General features: G+C 32.9%; 1 protein-coding gene across 8 annotated transcripts in view; it reads left to right on the forward strand.

Annotated features, from left to right (window-relative positions):
* Positions 1 to 19,262, forward strand: part of PTPRK (protein tyrosine phosphatase receptor type K) — a 546,302-nt gene that overhangs the window by 506,326 nt on the left and 20,714 nt on the right. For 4 of the 8 annotated variants that reach the window (XM_058566316.1, XM_058566317.1, XM_058566323.1 and 1 more), the window contains 6 exons: positions 7,053 to 7,213; positions 9,063 to 9,098; positions 13,193 to 13,377; positions 15,084 to 15,171; positions 16,253 to 16,329; positions 19,146 to 19,182. In XM_058566316.1, the coding sequence (XP_058422299.1) occupies positions 7,053 to 7,213; positions 9,063 to 9,098; positions 13,193 to 13,377; positions 15,084 to 15,171; positions 16,253 to 16,329; positions 19,146 to 19,182 (584 nt within the window). The remainder of the gene's footprint in view (positions 1 to 7,052; positions 7,214 to 9,062; positions 9,099 to 13,192; positions 13,378 to 15,083; positions 15,172 to 16,252; positions 16,330 to 19,145; positions 19,183 to 19,262) is intronic. The other 4 variants (XM_058566319.1, XM_058566320.1, XM_058566321.1 and 1 more) reach the window with 1 other exon arrangement.

Consider the following 19,262-nt stretch of genomic DNA (forward strand, 5'->3'; position numbering starts at 1 on the left):
ATCATTAACAGTATAGATAAGACTCATACTACATGTTTAATGATTCCATCAGAGTTTATTTTAATGTATTGCCTCTTTACAATTATCCCCTGGAGATATATATGTTGGAGAAGACACATCTGCATTAGAAACATTAGGTATGCATTATAGTGTTTTGTGTTAAATTAGCTACATACGTGCTTTCCCCAATAGTGCTTTCTCTTTTTGCTGTTGTCTACCTCTGTGGTTGGAAAATACATCATATTTGAGACAGGAAGACAAGTATTTTAGTAATACAAATTTGGCAATCAAGATCAATAAAATCATTGAATATAGCCTTCAGATCTTATGTCTCTATTTAATTTAAATATGTATTTGGCGAGTTAACTGGACTAAACAGTTTAGAGAGTTAACTAAACTTTGCTTCACAATTAAAATTATTCCAGTCACTTCAGATTGGATATGAGAGCATGAAAATGAGTTCTAATTATGTCCTCACTCAGTAAGAATTGGGTTAAACTTTGGGTTTTATTTGTTATTTATTTGAAAACATTTATTCGTTATTGTAGCCTTCCTTATCCATGGCCCTCTGTTTTAGAAATAACAAAAAAATTGAAACTTAAATTTTCTGAAGTCTACCAAAGCAATCTACGCATGATTTTCTTGTGGGTAAAATGCTCTGACGACTCTCTAAAATTGCACAATGTAACAAATCCTTTTTCTGGTACATATTCTAAATGGTTGGATCAATGAGCCTCTCTGTTAAAATGTTTAATGTTTGAGTTTTCATAATTCCGCTTTAATTGATTGTCTTCTGATAGAAAGTATGCTAGGGCTTTTGTTTCTCTTCCTTACCACTGCCTCTGTGACTAGGAAAAGTTGCAATTTTATAGATAGAAAAAGTTACATATTTAGATATATTACCTTCTGATATATAATAAGCAACTTTGTAATGACTTCTACTCATATGCAGTGTGTCACACATGTATGGTGTATGATTTAATCACAAATATGTTTATTATACATACACAGTATTGGATAGTATCAAGTTTAGATAAACAATTTTCTATATAATATAGTTTACCTTCAATACATAAATCTATAATAAAAATAATGGAAAAACAAATTATTTTAGCCTCTTATGATCTTTATTTTTGTGGGAAATTATTAATTTTCTCAAGACTTTAATCCTTCACTGGGAATAATATATGTAGGTATACTTCTCATGTTGAAAAAAGTTCTGTGTATTGGGTGTTGTGAAAAGAAATGGTTTGGAATTCAATTTAGTAAAATTCTACAGTTGAGGGTATATATATAAAGTAAGTTTATAGGCTAAGAAAAGGGATATTGCATCTTTCAAAACGCAATGTCATTTTTAATTTTATCACTTGAATTATTTCCAAATGTATGCCATTTTTTTCCATTGGTTATGTATTATATTTTAAATGCGCAGCATGAGTACATTGATAATTCCAAACATAAATTTGAAATTCTTTCAATACAGTAAATGTTTGTGTATGGTATCATAGTCACATACATCTACTGTAGAAATATGTTTGTGTATATATATTGATGGTGCATATATATATTCACATAATATATGTATGTACTTGTGTACCATTAAGATATAATGACTTGTTTATAGAAATTTGGGTGTCATTCTGCATATATTCTATATTAAACTAATAGATCTTTATGTTTATGTATAAAGAAAAATAGTCAATTTAGTGTACAAGTTCTATACACAGCTGCGACATCTGTCATGACATTTAGATGGTAATGGATGATATTATGCTTAACTGCATGTTGAAAATACACAATCCATTTAATTTTTCAATTTTTTTGGCAATAAAAGAAATGTCAGCATGTTTTTTTTTCCAAATTATGTATTTTAAATTTTATTTTTCTATTGCATATCTGTTGAATTGCATGGCGAAATATATCTAACCAATGCATGAGCAAATTGAAATGCAAACCAAAAGAACATGAATTTTATTTTATTTTATTTTATTTTTTAACGCACATTTTTCTGCTTTATTGAATGTGACAGAGTCACGCTTTTCATTTACCATTGCTTCTCTTTTTCCACTGTCTGTGATTTGCTTGCCAGGAGGAGCTACTATTCTTACTCCTACTACCTGTAAGTAGAAAATGGGTGATATACGACTTTACATGTGTTAAAGATGCAGTATCCCTTTTCAAAAAAAAAAACAAAAACAAAATGTTTGTGATTTTGGTGACATTTCAAAAAATATGTTTTTCTGGACTCTAAAACTATAAAGTTTACGTATTAACTTATTTTGTTAATCTTTTTAAAAAGGGATATTGTATTTCTGTATGTTCAGCTACTTTTAATTTTTATTTACAATTTTCCATAAGTAGCTTTAATCTACAGCCCAGAACATCCTTTATTTACTTAAGTCAACCTGTGCCTTATCAATATGATACATTGGTCATCTGGTAAAGTAGAGATAAGGTTGTAACTCACTAATCCCTATCTTTATGTAACACTTCTATTTGACAAACTGACCCAAAGTGATGTATTCGTAGAAGAGCATTCAGAAGGCCTTCACAAGATGCAAATCAGGTCAGGTCTGACTGTGATAACATCTCTCCACATTTCCAGGAATCCAGGATGGGTTATAACCTCAGAACATTTATGGTCTGGCCATCTAGGCAATCAATATGCTCTTGTAAAAACAAATGGACACAATCATAATGTTGCAGTGACAAATAAATAAAAATTATTTTTAGAGAAGAAAAATGAATTTGCTTATTATAACTTAAATAGGACAATAATTTTACAAAACAAAGACCAAAAAAACCCCATGTCAGCCTACACAAAACGCACATAGGTGTCACGTATCTCCTTTTCTCTTCCCAAGTCTTAGCTCATCCTATACTTAGGTATGGAATGCTGGTTTGGATAACGATGGAGAGTATTGTGCACTTTATTTCCCTAGTCATTTTCAGTTTATGACCTTAGATGCCAGGGTATTCATCCAATCCCAAGGACCATTACAACAAAGTATTCTTGGACATTGCTTGATCGATATTTGATCCACCAACATTTAAGGCTTAAGGATTGTTATTAAGTGTATTTGGAGCATATATCCCACAGTATTTATTTCACTAGGTAAATTTAAGCCAGCTTTACAACATAATTTGATAAGAGTCTCAATGACTGTAATAGAATTCTGCCAACATTTTAAATATTATAAGCATTTGGCTTCTTAAAATCTACTAAAACAAGCAGGTGTAAACTAACAGTGCTCCTAGCTTATTGTGATGAATCATAATATCCTAGTTAAATCATGTTTGATGAAGCCAAAAGTAATTAACTGTACCATTTCATACAGTGATGGAGCACTTTTCCTCTTTATAGCCCACCCATATATCCACCTGCAGAAGTTTATGCTTTTGGCTGCTTTGATAGTGAAAGTCGTTTGCACATCTGTCAAACTCAAGTAGTTGCAAAATGAATTGCTCAACTGTCCTGAAGTGCGCGTTATATATGCTGGTTGCTCAGAGGGAGACAAAGCATCAAATATACAGGAATCAATAAGTATTTAATTACTAGAATGTCAATAAGCTTACCATTAACCGTCGAGGAATCTATAATGTTAGAATGCGATTGCTTTTTGGTGGATGAGTAACATTTCTGTATTCTAGACAATGTAGTAGATTATGATACTGTTATTGCAGTACTTAGGGCTACTGGCACAATCATAATTACAAAGTATGTCACAGAGATATGCTTTTAAAAGCTGCTTAAACATACCTAGTGAAGCTAATCTCAATTAGAGATTTTTTAAAAATAAAAGTAGAAATAAATTAGAGTAGAACTTTAGGGAAAACCAGATGTGATCTTTGAGCTAACATTCATTGGCATCGTCATAGTAACTGTCAGTTCTTGATCAAAACACTCAACTCCAATGTTAATTTTTATTTGTTTTGTAATAACCTGAATTAAAGCCTACCTCACAGGGTTGTTGTGAGGATTAAGGTATAAACCAAGCTGATAATGCAGATATAACAAAGGTTATATTCCTCCATAATTTGTCAACTAACAAAGGTTTGTGATTCTGAAAAATGAAAGTCCTTCATTGCCATGAAACATTTTACCTGTCATGCATTGACAAATTCATTACTTTCTATTTTTCCTCAATCATGAAATATGTATAAATTATATATGTTTGAAAGTAAAACCTCAAAGTTTAAACATGTCTTTTCTGTTTGCTTTGAACTGCCCATCTTCAAAATTGTAACATTATTTTTAATCCAAATCTCGTTATGTTATTTTTATCCAATTCAATCTCTCAAATTTTTTGAGAAATGAACTCATTCTTTCTTCTTGCCCAAGAAACAAAGATTGGAAGTTATTCCTTAAACTATTTTTTTGCTGTTTTAAAATTTTAAAATGGGAAAACATTTGCGGTGTATTCACATTCTTATTCTCAAATTTAAAACAACAAATGTTTAACTCCTAGCATAAGTAGATGCTTTATATTACAGGACACTTTGTAAAGTGGCAAGAAAAAAACCCAAAAAACAAAAAACAAGTCAGCCACTAGATATAGTATAAGAGCTTAGTCCTTGGAACCGGGTCATTCTTCACTGCTTATTAGATAAAGAACCTTGGGCAAGTTATTTAACTTGTCTGAACCTCAATGAACTCATCTATACAATTAGAATCCTTATACCTTTTTCATTAGGTTCATCTGAGAATTAATTGAGTTGACAAATGGAAAGTGCCAAGCACAATGCAGACCTAATTTATCCATTGAACAAGTATTTATTGAATGCCTGCTGTGTGCCAGACATGGCTCTAAGTGCTGGGGGTGTACAGATGGTCCTTCCCTTCATGGAACACACAGTGGGGAAAACAATTAAAAGGGTACTTGGAATGATAAGTGATGAGTGTTATTCTAGACAGAGTACATAGTGCTATAAAAACACCAAGCAGGGAAACCTAACCTGGGACACATTGTATTTGGATCAGTTGGAGAAGCCTCCCTGATGAGGCAAGACGGAATGGAAGTTAAGCAGATGTTAGAGATAAAAGAACACTCTAGGTCAAAGAACAAATATCCTATATGACGGCCTAGAGGTAAGTATGAAAAGTGAAGTCTATAGAATAAAATATGATCTGCTGATGTTCAATTTGCCCCATCTACTGTGTCAAAAAATAGGACCACTTGAAAAAAATCAGGAAATTTAACATAAATATTTGGATTCATGACTTCTTTTTAAAAATAATTTAAAAATCAGAAACTCAACACTGGGATCAGATGCCAATAGTCACTTAGGCAGGTTGCCCCCATACTGATCTCCAGTTCTGCACAGTCCCCTCCATGGTGGTGTCTTACCACTGGCAGTGGCACTCATTTATATTACCTGTCTGAAGCCTGTAAGGTTTTTACAGGGTGTTTACCCCCTAGCCTAGAAAAAACGAGATAATAGCTCTTTCGGTGAATAGAGCAAACATTGCTAATAAATGATGGTGGTGGTGGTGGTGGTCGTGATGGTGCAGGGGTAGTGGTGGTGATGGTGGTGGTGGTGGTAGTTCTTATACTTTTGTCATTGTTTTCTTATTTACTAGTACTGTTGTTATCATCGTTATTATTTCACAAAAGAAATTAATGCCATTTCCATCCCTAAAGCTTGGTTTATGACTATTGTATTTAGATGTCAGATCTGCTGTGTTAATATGTTGGGTATGTAGAGTATATACCCCATGAGGCCAAGTACTAATAATTCTCAGAGAAAAACATCCTATGCAGGAGCAGCCCTCAAATTGCTAGATTAATTTTTTAAAGGAAAAGCCTTTGGACATAAACACAACTATTAAATGAGCCTTTTAAAAGTATGTGTAGTACATTTACTACAGATACTAATGAGATTCAGAAGAATATGTCCTAGCTAACAATCCTGCTGAGAAATGGTGTTCTTAAAACAACTAAAGAATATTTCCAAGACAATGCAAACTGCTGCCGTAAACTTCGAAACATAGGCTCACTACTCCAGGCTTTTAGAATGCCTTTATTTATATCAGATATAAATTGCGTTGTTAATGTGATGTAAATGTTTTGGATACCTTCAATAGTTATTTTCCTTGTATATTTCATGTGTAACATTCGCAAAGAACCAGAATGTATCTCACATCCTTGATACTTAGTTTAAAGACATCAGTATTTGAATAGCTCAAAAGTCTGACTCTGCTAATTTCCAGATTCCCTAAATCATTTGCCCTGCTGCATTTATAAGACATTTCTGTAGGTGATAGTTTTCCATGTGGTTCTAAAACACATTTTTAGGATTTCACCATGTCTATAAGTCAAGATTATGATCATTTGTATAATACCAATACATAGCATTTTTAAAACTTTTCTCAAAATTCTTTTCTTATTCAGTATATAATTTTCCCATATATTCATGTGTATTTGCATTATATCTAGCTGTGGTTGATTCTATACATTTTCAGATTAGGTTTGGATTAATGTTATAAATATATTGCTAAATATGTTAATGCTACACATGTTGCATTTTTTACTGGGTAATAAAACAGAGAATGAAGAATGAGAGATTTCATTGTCTATTTTAGTTGAATGATTATGGTAAAATAAACTTGAAAAAGTAGTCACGTTATTCCCCAGAAGAACTTCTAAAAGTTGATCAAAAGAATTAATCACCCAGGAGGGAAACCAAAACTTAGCTTTACCTTAAGTTTTCTTTGAACAACTCTACTAAAGAAGTATTTATTTATGGTTTTAATAAAGTATAGTTATATTTTATGATATATTTATTTTAATGACAAAATACAAGAAATGATGAGAAGTTTGGGTTGACAGCTTGAATGTTGAAACATCCATATTGACAAATAGAATAGTTTTATAACAACCAAAAAATATTGTTTGAGTGTCAAACTTAATTCCTAAAATTATGACCGGTTCTTAGAGTTTCTAAATCACAACTATATCCTTATCCTCGGGCTCTCCTGAACTACTTACTGCAGGTGTCAACTCTCCTTCAAGCCTCATGCTAAGGTTTCCGTTTTGTATTTGCCTTGGCAGCAAGCTTGCTAAAAAACGTAAAGATGCTATGGGGAACACGCGGCAGGAGATGACTCACATGGTGAATGCTATGGATCGAAGTTATGCTGATCAGAGCACTCTGCATGCAGAAGATCCTCTGTCCATCACCTTCATGGACCAACATAATTTTAGTCCAAGATGTAAGTTCTTCATTAACATTTTAATAAATGATTTTTGAAAGTCTTTAAGTCCACTTTGAATTCTACAAGTTACCTTTTGAATAGTGAGAGTAAGAAAGAGAGAGAAGCAGCAGCTAGAAAGAGCAAAAAGAATATTATGGAATTTACAAGAAGGTTAATTTTCAGTCTTGATATTGGATTTAGTTTAACTTCAAACCACATGAGTTTTCTTACTATATCATAAGATATATTCCAAACATATACCTGTCAGACCAAATCACATGTCACTGCTTTAGGTTAAAATACTTGATTGCCTACAGAAAATTAGTTCATATCATAATTTATTTATAGTTAGTCATTTGAATCTTCCTTTGTGTATGATAAAGTTCCTTTTGAGATCAGAGGAGACATTGTAATTCTTTCAGGGAATTATTGGCATGGGTAAAATTATTCTATTAAAATATTCTACTGTAGACCTCTGGGAAATTTCAGTAATAAAAAGTTAACTAGGTGAAAGATCAGTCTACATGCTGTTAAGTATCTGGTGTGACATCCAAAAGTTTACTTGAATTGAAGGATTGGCAGGGAATGGTGAAATCCATCCATCCATCCATCCGTCTCTCCAACCATCCTTCCATCCATATATTCATGTAGAGAATTTCTAACATTGATCTATGAAGATAGGATCTTTAAAATATTTCCACTGAGGTACTGCTTAATGACAAATGGTTTGAATAATTGCCCCCCAGTCAGTATTACTGTTTATCTTCAAATTTCCTATGAACTTTATCTTCTGTTCTATAGTACCGTGTTTAGTTTGTTACTAAAATTTAAGTTAAATTACCTGACTTTGTTTCTTCAAATCCTTAAATAAAAGTGATACTTCAGGAAGGCAAATCCTGCTTATCCTTGGCCTTGTGTATACAGAGGCATTCTGCCTCAGATCCCAGAGGTTTGCTTATCCCAATTTGGAAAACATGTATATAAGAAAAGAAGTACATAATACAAACATTATTTCCTATACATATTATAACCATATATTAGTGATAAGGTTGAGAAAATCAAGTACTTGTAGGTTGTATGCATTTATGTCTTTTCAGAAAGGAAAGTTTTTTTCTGAAATGTTCGGCCTGTGAAATTTTTCAACAATTATTGGCCCTAAATGCAGACCGTCATTTTCCTGGTATAGATCTACACCAAATTAGAAGTTAGAAATGCTGTGTGAGTCATTTTGGAATTAGGTTTTAATCATGATAGAGCCTTTCTGATCTGTTTTATTTTTATTTCATTATAAGACAAATGATAAAGAACATAAAACACTATTATTGTTGAGAGTAAGTTTTGCTGAAAATATAGATGTACCATCTCTCTAACCACTTGATTTAATATTTAACCAGTTAAGGATTTGAAAGCATTTCATTCCCCAAACTTTTCTATCTATTGCCTATGTTAGTACCTCGTTAAGGAGCTTAAATCCAGCAGTGTAATGATAAACATTCACTTACGAACTTGGAGAAAGAATTAACTCTGTTTCCCACAGTTAACTGAAAAAATTTATTTGGAATGAGTATGAGATAATTATTTCTTTAAGTACCTTGCACTAATTTTATAATGTTTATAACGTCAAGTTGAATCTTCCTCGCTTTTTAAATTGAACAGAGTACTGAACTATAATTATAGATGCACGTTTCCTGGTGTTTTGAGATAACCCAAGCCAAAAAAGAGAATTTTACCTTCGCAGGTTATAGTAATCAAAGACAGTTTAATAGTTATCCTTCCTAAGAAAGCATAAATCTATTTTAAAGGAAAAAAGAGTGTAAAATACAACTTTAGGGCAATATGTTCCTTCATGAGCTTTGTTTTCCTGCAGTGCCCAATGATCCGCTTGTGCCGACTGCTGTGTTAGGTGAGGCCCTAGTTCTTTATCATCCTTTTTTGCATGGATTACGCCTTCTTGCATGGGTTATAGCTTTGTCTACACGGTAGTTATTTACCGTGCAGGAAGCAGCCTACTGTTGAAAATGTAGTCATGATCTTATCAAAGAACGCAACTGTGGTCAACCCAATCAGATCTAGCACTTTTCAAATTACTAAAGTATGCTTTTCTAAAGCAACATATTTTTTAATTCTTGGTTCTTTTAGATTTGGAGGAAAAGTACAATGGCCCTTAAGATATGACTGATATTTATATATCCTAGTTAGTAGAATGAACACATCTCAGGCAAGTGCTACCTGAATAATTTGTTTATATATAAAAGTCTATCAAATGGAAAGGGATTTTCTAAATCCTCCTAATTTTACAGCAACTAAAGAACACATTTCCAAGTGAACATTTGGAACGTGTGCATTTGCTTTAGTTTTGTCTTTATTAAGAATTTATAAATGCAGGTAAATTTGCTATAATATTGATGTGGATATTATGCACCTTACATGATAAGTGTTATCGTTCAAGAAATTTAGAATAAGCCAAGATTTACCATTATATAACATCTAAGACAGCTGGTATTGCTAGTGATGAATAAGGACTTTTCAGATGTAAAATTACATTAATTTTTAATCTAACTGTATAGTTAAGAATAAAATGAATTTCATTTCAATTTGTGCTCTATTCCTTAACTGATTACACACCAATGATTCATGACCAGCATGCTTATATGTATATAAGTTTATTATCAGTTTTACCCTGGTATTTCTGATATTTAAGATTTAACCAAAGAAATGTGGATATTGCCTGATAAATGTGTCTTAAAAGTCCCCAGTTCTCATGTTTTATATTTAAATTTCTTGTGAAAATAAAATTTTAGCTTACATTTTATGCATGTTTTTATTATCCATGTAGTCAACATTTAATTACATTTTTAAAATATTTTAGAACAATACAACTAATTCAGTTAAGTATAATGCACCTCTTTTTCACTAAAATAATTATTTAAAGTTATAATTTTATAACATAAAGAACATATATTCTAAAAGAATCTGAAAGTCAATGTTCCGTATCTCTGATTACACTCTCCTTTTGATGTCCGCACCAATGATAGCAAGGAAGTGAACTAGGGAATTTGCCCCAAAGGGGGGGCCCAATCCTGTGGGGAGGAGCCGGAAATCATGATCACTGGAGAGGCGTCAAATGCCTCTGAAAATGTCGTCCTCTACTGAGCACTGTAGAATGCTGTCAGCATCAAAATAATAAGTAAAATTCAATTAAAATATTAAAAACTCACTGGGAAAAAATTAGTTGCCCAAATATGAAAATTTTGTTACAGTAAATTCTCAGAACATATTGATTTGAGTTTTACAAACTATAAAGTTTAAAAGTTTATTGCAATAATTTTCCCTGTGGAAAGGGATATTTATGTTTAAGGAAGACTAGAGTTAACACAATAGAGTCATAAAATCTATTTGTACAAACAGTCATTATGCATTTTATTTCATTTGGAAAGTCAAGCTGATTGGGTTTTTTTTTTTTTTTAATATTCTCTAAAAGCTAAAACGTTGGAATCATGGTGTTTACAGTTGTTTTGCATCCAATTGATTTTGTATTTATAAAGGAATTTTTGAAATCACTTCAAATATTGCTTGATATTAATATCTATTTACTGATTTAAAAAGAGCTTAGAAACTTTTCATATTGGTTCATGTTTTTGTTTTTTGTGTTTTACTGCTTCATTGGGTTAAAGTCCCTATAACTGGTAAGTGTGTTGCAAAGAACTCTAGAAAATCCGTCAGGGAAATATTTGAAATTATTATTCTCAAAAGTGTAATAAGGATAATAATTAGTACCTGTGCTCTCACTACTAGTCATATTAGGTTTAATGAGGTGGAACTGTATTACGATTAATAATTCATATGTGATTATTTTAAAGACTACTGCTCATTGTACTACTGTATTAAACCTTAATGCAAAAGGAAAGGCACTGTCTATTTCATATTGGGTCACAATCATGTAAGATTTGGAATATGGGTAAATTCTGTGTTTCTCACTGAGCCTTTTACAGTTGTAAATATTCTGCTGCTCTAGCAGGTCCAATGTGTGCTCTGGGCTGCTCCACAGAGCCCTGGCTGCCTTATTCCAGCTGGGGTGATTGCATTTTGCCTCTGACATTATCTGTTCTCCTTACTTCTCATCCTAAGCTGTGTATTCTGTGATAGTGTCCAGATCAGTGGCTTCTGAGTTTAATTTTACTGGGGAGATGTATATATTCTTTATGTCAGTTTATTGATTGTCATATTTTAGCAAAGGTAGATCAATTGAGTGTAGTCTCATAGGAAGAAGAGAAAACTCTCATGAATCATGTTTGCTAGCAAATGTTTGTGTGTAGAGGGGTGGGCAAAACCTGAGTGAAGGGCATTCATCCAGTTGAGTGGTTAGGTCACAGCAGAATCCACGAGGGTTTTTATTTTATTCAACGTGGTATTTTTAGAAGTAAATGCAAAAAAAAAAAAAAAGCATTCAGCCTAATAAGAGAAAGTAAAGTAAATGCAATCAAGCTAAATTATAGAAGCACACAAATCTGATTGTGGGGTTCTTTTTTTTTTTTTTCCCTTCTCCAGGAAGAAAAAATGTTTATCATGGGGACAACAATTCATTTTTTGCCATATCCTATTTGTAGAGTTGGTGATAGAACAGGCAAATGTACCAGCACTTGAAATATGTTTAACTGTTAATTAAATATCATTCTCTACAGTATGCATTATCATTAACATCAAAAGTTCCCCTAAGAGTGTACTTTCTCTTCTGTTAACGAGTATGGCAGTATAATGCTTTTCAAAGTAACACCCTTTAAAACACTTGTTTTTTTTTTAAAGTGCTAAGTTTAAATGTGATAAATATAAGCATGCTTCTTCTCATTGTAACGATTAGTACTATGGTCATTAAAATAATATTTATTCTTCATAGGTAAAATGTTCTTGTTCTTTTCTTCCTTCTTATGACAGAAAGAGACTTAAAAGTTTCATTTCGTTTTAAGCTAATGACACAGTCGGGATGGGGCCTACACTTAAATGTGGGTGGTGAGGTATTCAATTGATTTTAACTAATTCATTCATTGAAATATTTATTGAGTGACTGCCTTGAGCCAGGTACTACGAATAAAAAGAAAAATATGACCCTGTCTGTACACTCTAAGCAGTCAGAGTTTAGTGAGGAAAATAGACCAGTAAACAAATGATTAAAATACAGAGTCGGTGAAATGACGTGCAGGAGAACAGGAGGAGGCCATGAGAACATAAAGCAGGAGCTGAGTAGCTCAGCCTGGATGGGCCAGGGAAGAATTCCAGAGGAAGTACCCATATGTTTTGCCCCAGAGACATACCCTGGTTTCTTTCACACAGTAGCCAGAAGAGTCAAAATGTATTAGCAATAAAAACAACAGCAATAATAATAAACCAAGGGGGCAGAGATTGAGTGTAAATGCACATGTCACCTGGCTAGCAGACAGAGTAGGGCCAGGGGGTGACTCTGTAGAATGTCCATGTTTCCCAGTCTGGAGTGTATCGTGGTAAGAAGCCCAGGTGGTAGGTCACAGTAGGGCCACAAGGGTGAGAACAGCAGCCCTACGAGGATGGGTGGCCTAGATCTGGTCCATGAGGGAGGTTGGGAAATGGGTGGGAAGGAGTTTGTTCAATTTAATCAACAATGAAAACACCTCTCCAATTGACAACTTGATCTTCTGGTTCCACTCTATACTGCTCTGACTGCAGATACAAGAAAAAGCAAGAACTCAGCAAAATCTCCTCCTTATATTTTTTTTAAAGTGGATCAGATGTCTCTCTACGTCTCACAGCATCTGCTGTCTTGCTGACATAAACGTAATATACTCTGACCTCATATCTTGAGCTTTGTCTTTATGGGGATGCTGCCTTAGACCTATACTATATTTCTTTCCCTTCCTCCTGATATCAGAAAGATCTTTAGGTTCTTAAAATCTTTTTTGCGTAGATATATATTAAACAAGATAACTTTGTCTTTTTTTTAATCTTCTGGAATCTGAAAAATGCCAGATGAGAACCACAGTGCTACAGCAGAGTCCAGTCGTCTTCTAGATGTACCTCGTTACCTCTGTGAGGGGACAGAATCCCCTTACCAGACGGGACAGCTGCACCCAGCCATCAGGGTGGCCGACTTACTGCAGCACATTAATCTCATGAAGACCTCGGACAGCTATGGGTTCAAAGAGGAATATGAGGTGAAAGTTTCAATACTATGTTAAATTTTATTTCTGACCATGATACTCAGTGGAATTTAACAGTTTTTCCTCCCTTTAGCCTAACAAGGAGTGGAGTACGCTATAGACTCTCTAATCTTGTGTTTATGAGTGTAAATCAAGTGTGTATACGGGGAGAGTGGGTAGATGGATTGAAAGAAAAGGGTACTTCCCAGGGATATATCTAGGTCTAAATTTGTTTTAAGAATGAAAAAATGCTGGATTCCATAATTTATTTTACTATGTTATTTAAAAACCATTTTATTAGACTTTATATTTCTCCACTCAAAAATCCATAGCAACATACCTTAAGTCCCATTGTATCATAATAGGATCTATCATTTGAATGACTTCAACAGTAGGAACTTCTCTGCCTCTTTGCTTATTGACCCTCTGCTGAGAAATGGGATCAAGCTTTGTGTTCTAAATGTACTGCTTGTCACTCTTAGTTTTGTTTTGTGGATGATTGGTTGAGCATGGCTGGGAAGAAAACAGAACACCACAAATCCAAACAACATTAAGAAGCCAAAAGAAGCATATGGGAAATTCTTCTCCCAATCTTATTTCCCCTTCCTACTCAAACCAAAATGCCAAGATTTAAACTACAAAGGATGTGATTTAAACTAAATATCCCAATAAACGTAAGATAGCAAAAAGGAAAAAGTTCCTTTGCCACCACCCTTCTCTTGCTGAGAAGCATCAGTCTGGGGCATAGAAGAAAGCTCCTTCACCGCCATACACGTACCACCATACACACACATTTAAAGTAAAAGAATTCAAGCAATACTTTACTTTGAAAGAACATCCAAAATACATCCAACTTCATGAAGAATCTTCTAAACTCTACATTTTATTTATAGATTATTTGCATACCTTAGTTTGGGAGCGAATAAAATTATCTTTGAATTTTGAAAGTAGGTTTTAAATATATGCCAGAAACACTATGCTGTGGTAACAAAATAAGTGCAAGGAATTATAAATATTCTGCCAGAGATGGTTCTTTTTGTTCGTTTCATGTGTATTCCTGTGTACCTCACTTCAAAGAACGTTAACTCTTTGAAGACCCCATTTCCTGTGTTGAGCAAAGTTTAAGTTTTTCTACAAAAAGAAATCTATAGCCATATTTTAAATTGCTGCATATGGTAATTAAACCAATCAACAGATTCATCTGTTCCAAGATTCTTGGAGATGGTGACTCCTTTTGATTTTCATATGGTCCCTTATCATAGAGACTCAGTCCTTTTCATGATCTTCAAAGAAACTGAAATGTGATGTACTGCACACAGTTTAATGAATAATTATGGGGGAAAACAGGTTTTCTTTTTCCTGTTATAAATGCTAAAGAAAGTACATTTGAAAGATAGTCATTAAAAGTAGTTTTGAAGTTTTTAATGCTTTCTCTCCTTCCATCTCACAAAGTTATAGCAATCTTAAATTTAAAATACTTTCAAGGTCCTTTTTCTCTCTAAAGTGTTTTCTTGTCCTTAATTTGAACTCAGTCCAATCCAAGATGAGCAAGTAGGAGTCCAACAAACAGGCTTTGAGGTCTGAAAATGGAATTGTTTACCACTGGAGGACTCCCTTCCTCCCTAAGAAAGTGGCTTTTACTATTTTGGTCTTCAGAACAGATGACCTGATTCAAGAAAAAGGAATTAAATTCAGTCTGCTTGTTAATTTATTTTTTCCAGAGTTTCTTTGAAGGACAGTCAGCCTCTTGGGATGTAGCTAAAAAAGATCAAAATAGAGCCAAAAACCGATATGGAAACATTATAGCATGTAAGTTCTCAAACAATTCTTGGTGAATGTAAGTATTGTGTGTAGAAGACAAATAATATGTTGCAATTCCTCCCTATATGGTTTTAAACTTTAAGAGAATCCCAGAAGATGCACATCTCTTTGTAAAGTAATCTAATTAATATTAAAACAGCATTGGCTATTAGCAGTGACTCTGAAATTGCCATCATTCTCATTAATTAAATTGACTCAGACTCTTCACCCTGTGAAGATAAAGTTCTATTTGATTTTATGTTTGCACATAAATGCATGAGGGTGTTATTAAACAGCTGAGAATATCAGGTTAATGAAAGAGAAAGATCTTTTCAGTGATTAATTACTATAAGACTTCCAGGAAACATATTCAAGGTGGGAGTATTAGTCTTTTCACATAACTTTATTCCTTCCTTGGAGCCAGTGTCTGAACTCCATTGCTCCATGTTAGGGAGGGACTTCCTTCTCATTAAGTCTTCAAGAAGGATATATGGGATAAATAAATTGATTATCATATGAAACTACAGAAGCAGTAAGGAAAGTAACATAGTTTTGCTTGTAACTAGCTACTGATTTACTTAGAACACTCTATTCTCAATTTAAATTATTGTAAAGTATCTTATGAATACGTCAAAATTTAACTTTGACTCTCAGGAAAGAAAAAGTTGAGAGCAGGAGTTCTAAATTCACTCCCTAGTTCTGCGGCTCACTTGCTATAAAGTGCAGGCAAAAAGGATCCCACACATTTAAAATCATGCCTAAGAAGCAAAATTAGGAGTTAAGGCAAGTTCAATTCTTTAGACAAGTCCATGACTCAAATGATGATTTATCAGACTTTGTCATGTCCCCTAAAAGCTTTCTAACTATGAAGATGCTAATCGTTGAAGCTTTATTAACAGAATATTATATTGTAATAAGCTCATTAAAATTCTTATGTTTCTTCAATTGTCTGATGTTTAAGGAAATTTTGATAGTATATTATGGATAAGCTCTTATCAACCATTGAATTATTTTAAGTCTCTACCAGTGTCATTGTCTCAGGACAGGGGAGCTATTTAATAGCTTTTATTTTATTATTTAAAAATTTTAGATGATCACTCCCGAGTAATTTTGCAACCTGTTGAGGATGATCCTTCTTCAGATTACATTAATGCCAACTATATAGATGTAAGTATTTTGATAGTTCAGTAAGTCCGGTTTGTTGGCTTATACCTGTGAATCTTTTTGCTTGTTATTGCCTATAAAGTGATTGCTAGCTTTTTAAAATAAAGAACAAACTGTACACTTTTCCTTGTTCTACGTCCTAGTACTTACTGACGCTGTTGTGCTTTCTTTCACACCTGACTTTGGTTTGGGCTGTAGATTTGGCTGTACAGGGATGTAAGTACCACTATATGTAAATAACAGCACCCTATTATAAGTATGTAATGTAACTAGTCTTAATTACAGTTATTACTAATGCTTACTACTATTTATCTCTGCATGCTTCACCTATTAGTCTCAGTATATCTATGTTCTTTTTTTTGTAACTCCTTTACATGTGTCAAGATCTATTTTACCTCCTTCCTTTTCTATGTTTAGACAGACAGGACCATTTTTAGCTTTTGACAAGTTCTTATGTACTCGAGTTTTATTTGTTGATGATTTCTGTTTCTGGCTTTTATTCTTACCCTTCCCCAAACACATGTGAGAAGCTGGATAGTATGATGTGTATTAGTGTTTCTGAAATTTTACTTTTCACATTTGACTTCTGATGTTAAAAATGGGTAGGGAGACTATTTTGTGGTGTGTGGTATTGGTTTGTAAAGTATTAAAATTACTTAGGCAAAATAATTACTAAATTGCATTTGTAAAATACACATATCACACATATATATAGAATCATGCAAATCAAAAAGTTTGGTTCTTTTGATCACATGTTCCACTGTTAAATTTGGTTACAAACATATCTACACGTAAATTCTTTATTTAATGGAAAGTAATTATCAAATAAGAGAGAAAATATTGTTAAGGAAGCAATATATTACATTACATATAAAGAGGACAGGAATTTGTTCATAATTCCTGGTTGAAAATCACACTGGAAATCTTGGAATGTTAATTCATCTCTCTGTGCCTCAATTTCCTCATCTTTACCGAGGGATAATAATAACAGTACTAACCTCATTACTTTGTTGTGAGAATTGAATAAGGTAATGCATGTTGAGCATTTAGCACAATGCCTAGCACATATTAAGCACTTAAACTTCGGCTATTTTTTTTTATAGTCAAACCTAGGTGTGCTGAAATTTATCAATTCAAAATATGCATTAATTGTAAGGCAAAAGGTAGAAACATCAAATATTGCAGCATATATGTATACATTTATATATATAAAAGATATGAAAATTAGGGCCCAACTTTTTCTAATTTCCATAGACAGGGAAATAACTTTTAGCACATTTAGGTTCATGTTTTCTTGTGAATTGTCTTTATTAATATATTTGAATTAATGAATTTTATTAAGTATAATCTCTGAGTATATTGGTTAAATTTCTGATCATCGTTTTACTCTCATTCAATATTTTAAACTTATCAGACGTCTCAACATGGGAAACTAAACTAAGGGTCTACTCTTTGGAATAAAAAAATCAACAGTTTTCTGACAAATTTGAACTTGTTCTTACCTGTTTAGTTGAACCTTGGTTTTCTGCCAAAACATATACACTGGAGCCTTGTAATAATACTACTTCATGGTTCATACGGTGAAACCATGTTCTAAATGAGACTATGTTGTTATCCAATCTTCCTGTTAAGACCCCAGTATATTTTGGCTGATTACTAACAATTTCGTAATTTTCCATCTCCCATTAGTTTATTATACTTAAAAGACATCTTCTGCAATTGGTAAATTTTTCATGACAAACAGGAGATGAAATGCTTATAAAGCTTAGATAAGATTATTCCATAAAACATTGTGCTATGTTGGTATGTTAAGAAATAGAAAACTTCCAAATTTGCAACAGTGTAATGCTCAACCTATTAAGTTTTAGATTGGAGATCTCAGTTTACATGCATTTATAAGTGTATTGAGTTGCCTACACCAGAATGTGGACAAATTGTACCACAGGCTTTTACTAAAGCCCTTTGATAAATACAAAACAAATTCAAAGCTTAACCCTGTTATCATAAACATTTTTGGTATTCGTGATCTACTGGAATGCAACGCAATTGAGAGCAACTAACAACTTATTCCTTATCAGGAATAATCTCTTATTCCTTTAATATTGAAACAATATTAAAAGTTTAACCACACAGAACTCTTGGCACACTAAGAAAAGAGAAAAAAATATCTAAATTTTTTGTTCAGGATAAGATGCCTTTTTAAAAATTCTTCTTTCCCTATATATGTGTGTACCTATAATTATGTGTGTGTAAATTAACGTTATCAGCACACACAAAATAGTTTTGGCAGATTCCTTAACATATTATAGTACAGGAATATTCTCTAAAATATCTCGGCAGGACTTTTACTTAATGCACACATGCATTGTCCAGCTCTAACATTGGAATGTTCTGTTATTTTTTTATGGTTCTAATATGTTGTTGTCCATTTGTAATGCAGTGTGTTGTACTTTTGGATGATAAAATGAGAAGTAATATTTTTGAACACAATTTTGCCAGGAATGAATGACTAAAGATTAACATGAAGGCATAAACGTTTTAGTGATACCAAACAAAATCTGTGAGGTTAATCCCTAGTAAACAAAACTCAATTATGCAATATATATTCTAATCAGAGCTCTTAAAATATTTAATTTTTGTTTTATGTTTACCTTTCAGATAACTTAGGTTTGAGAAGTGAACTATGAGTTCACTACTCATTTCTGGACTTTTTACTATAACTTAATCTTAACAGGTGGTTGTCTTCATCTTTTTATGCCTTCATTCATTTATTTCTGATACTGATGTAAAATGATAACCAATCTGTTGTCCTGTTTTAGGGTTACCAGAGACCAAGCCACTACATTGCAACTCAAGGTAAAACTTTGCCTTTTTAAATATTATTGAACAACCAAACTTGCATATTCATCCGTATGCTGTTTTTTGCAATTTTATCT

This window comes from Diceros bicornis, chromosome 23 (assembly GCF_020826845.1).
Source record: "Diceros bicornis minor isolate mBicDic1 chromosome 23, mDicBic1.mat.cur, whole genome shotgun sequence".
NCBI classification, from domain to species: Eukaryota; Metazoa; Chordata; class Mammalia; order Perissodactyla; family Rhinocerotidae; genus Diceros; species Diceros bicornis.